Source organism: Cimex lectularius, unplaced genomic scaffold (genome assembly GCF_000648675.2).
Source record: "Cimex lectularius strain Harlan isolate CLEC.00 unplaced genomic scaffold, Clec_2.1 scaffold72, whole genome shotgun sequence".
In the NCBI taxonomy this organism is placed as follows: Eukaryota; Metazoa; Arthropoda; class Insecta; order Hemiptera; family Cimicidae; genus Cimex; species Cimex lectularius.
In genome coordinates this window covers 1,866,808-1,867,961 of record NW_019392678.1, presented here as the reverse complement: position 1 = coordinate 1,867,961, position 1,154 = coordinate 1,866,808, and the positions used below count along the sequence as shown (strand labels likewise).

The 1,154-nt window shown below is 37.4% G+C and overlaps 1 protein-coding gene across 1 annotated transcript; it reads left to right on the top strand.

The window, feature by feature from the left end:
- The first annotated feature begins 302 nt into the window (after positions 1-302).
- On the top strand, positions 303-940 carry LOC106667092 (peptidyl-prolyl cis-trans isomerase). The gene has a single exon (XM_014394790.1). It carries the CDS (start codon positions 381-383, stop codon positions 876-878), a length of 498 nt encoding a protein of 165 aa, XP_014250276.1. The 5' UTR covers positions 303-380; the 3' UTR covers positions 879-940.
- Positions 941-1,154: the final 214 nt, after the last annotated feature.

Below are 1,154 nucleotides of genomic sequence, written 5' to 3'. Positions count from 1 at the left end.
CCGAATACGAATCAAATACAATATTTCGTACTTTGTATAGAAAAAAGGCTGACATTTAACCCCCACACTCGATTAAAGCGTACAGACTGTAACCGCAGATATAAAATTTTAAAATGATTTCTCGACAAACGATCCGAACTGACACTACTAAACTAGAATATAAACAGCCCTAATTGCCTTATAAAGACTTACGGTATTGATCTATACGGCACAGCGAAACGTTTCTCCTTAACCGTCCAACAGACCAAAATATTAAGAACAATAGTTAACGCTTTTATGTATGTTTTCAACCTCATTTGTCTGTCAAGTGCCTCAACCGGATTTTTGTTCGACGCTCGCCTCTCACTTCCACGCTAGAGTACTTCAGCAAAAAGGCAGAAATGTCTCTACCGAAGGTCTATTTCGACATGCAGGCCAACAACCAGCCCATCGGACGGATTGTTATGGAGCTCCGAAGTGATGTAGTGCCCAAGACTGCAGAGAATTTCCGTGGTCTTTGTACCGGAGAGAAAGGTTTTGGTTACAAAGGCTCAACTTTTCACCGTGTAATCTCTAAGTTCATGTGCCAAGGAGATGATTTTACCAAACACAATGGTACCGGTGGAAAATCAATCTACGGAGGTCAATTCAACGATGAGAATTTCCAACTTAAGCACACTGGACCTGGCATCTTGTCTATGGCTAATGCTGGAGCCAACAACAATGGCAGTCAGTTTTTTATTACAACTGCAAAGACTGCCTGGCTGGACAACAGGCATGTTGACTTTGGGAGTGTCGTTGAAGGTATGGATGTTGTTAAGACCCTCGAGTCCTATGGATCTCAAAGTGGAAAAACTTCTAAAGTTATCACTGTTGCCGATTGTGGACAACTTTCATAAGAATACGCAAAACTAAGTTAAATTGCTGCATTTAAATTTAGGCTGGAAATTAAGCAAACACAGAAAAACCTTTAGCAGACATTTTCTTTTAATTATTTTTATTATTCCAATTTTGGATATTTTAATTAAGAAAAATGTATCTTTTTCTGCACTAAGCATTTATATTCTGTTTATTTGTTTCCTTTCTTCTTTGTAGACTACTTATTCAGTTAGTAAAGAAATTAAAGACAACACAAAGAAATAAAATTGAAGGTTAACTAAATATATTTACACATA

Coding starts and splice junctions, on each gene's coding strand:
- LOC106667092 (XM_014394790.1), top strand. CDS start 381: ATGTCTCTACCGAAGGTCTATTTCGACATGCAGGCCAACAACCAGCCC.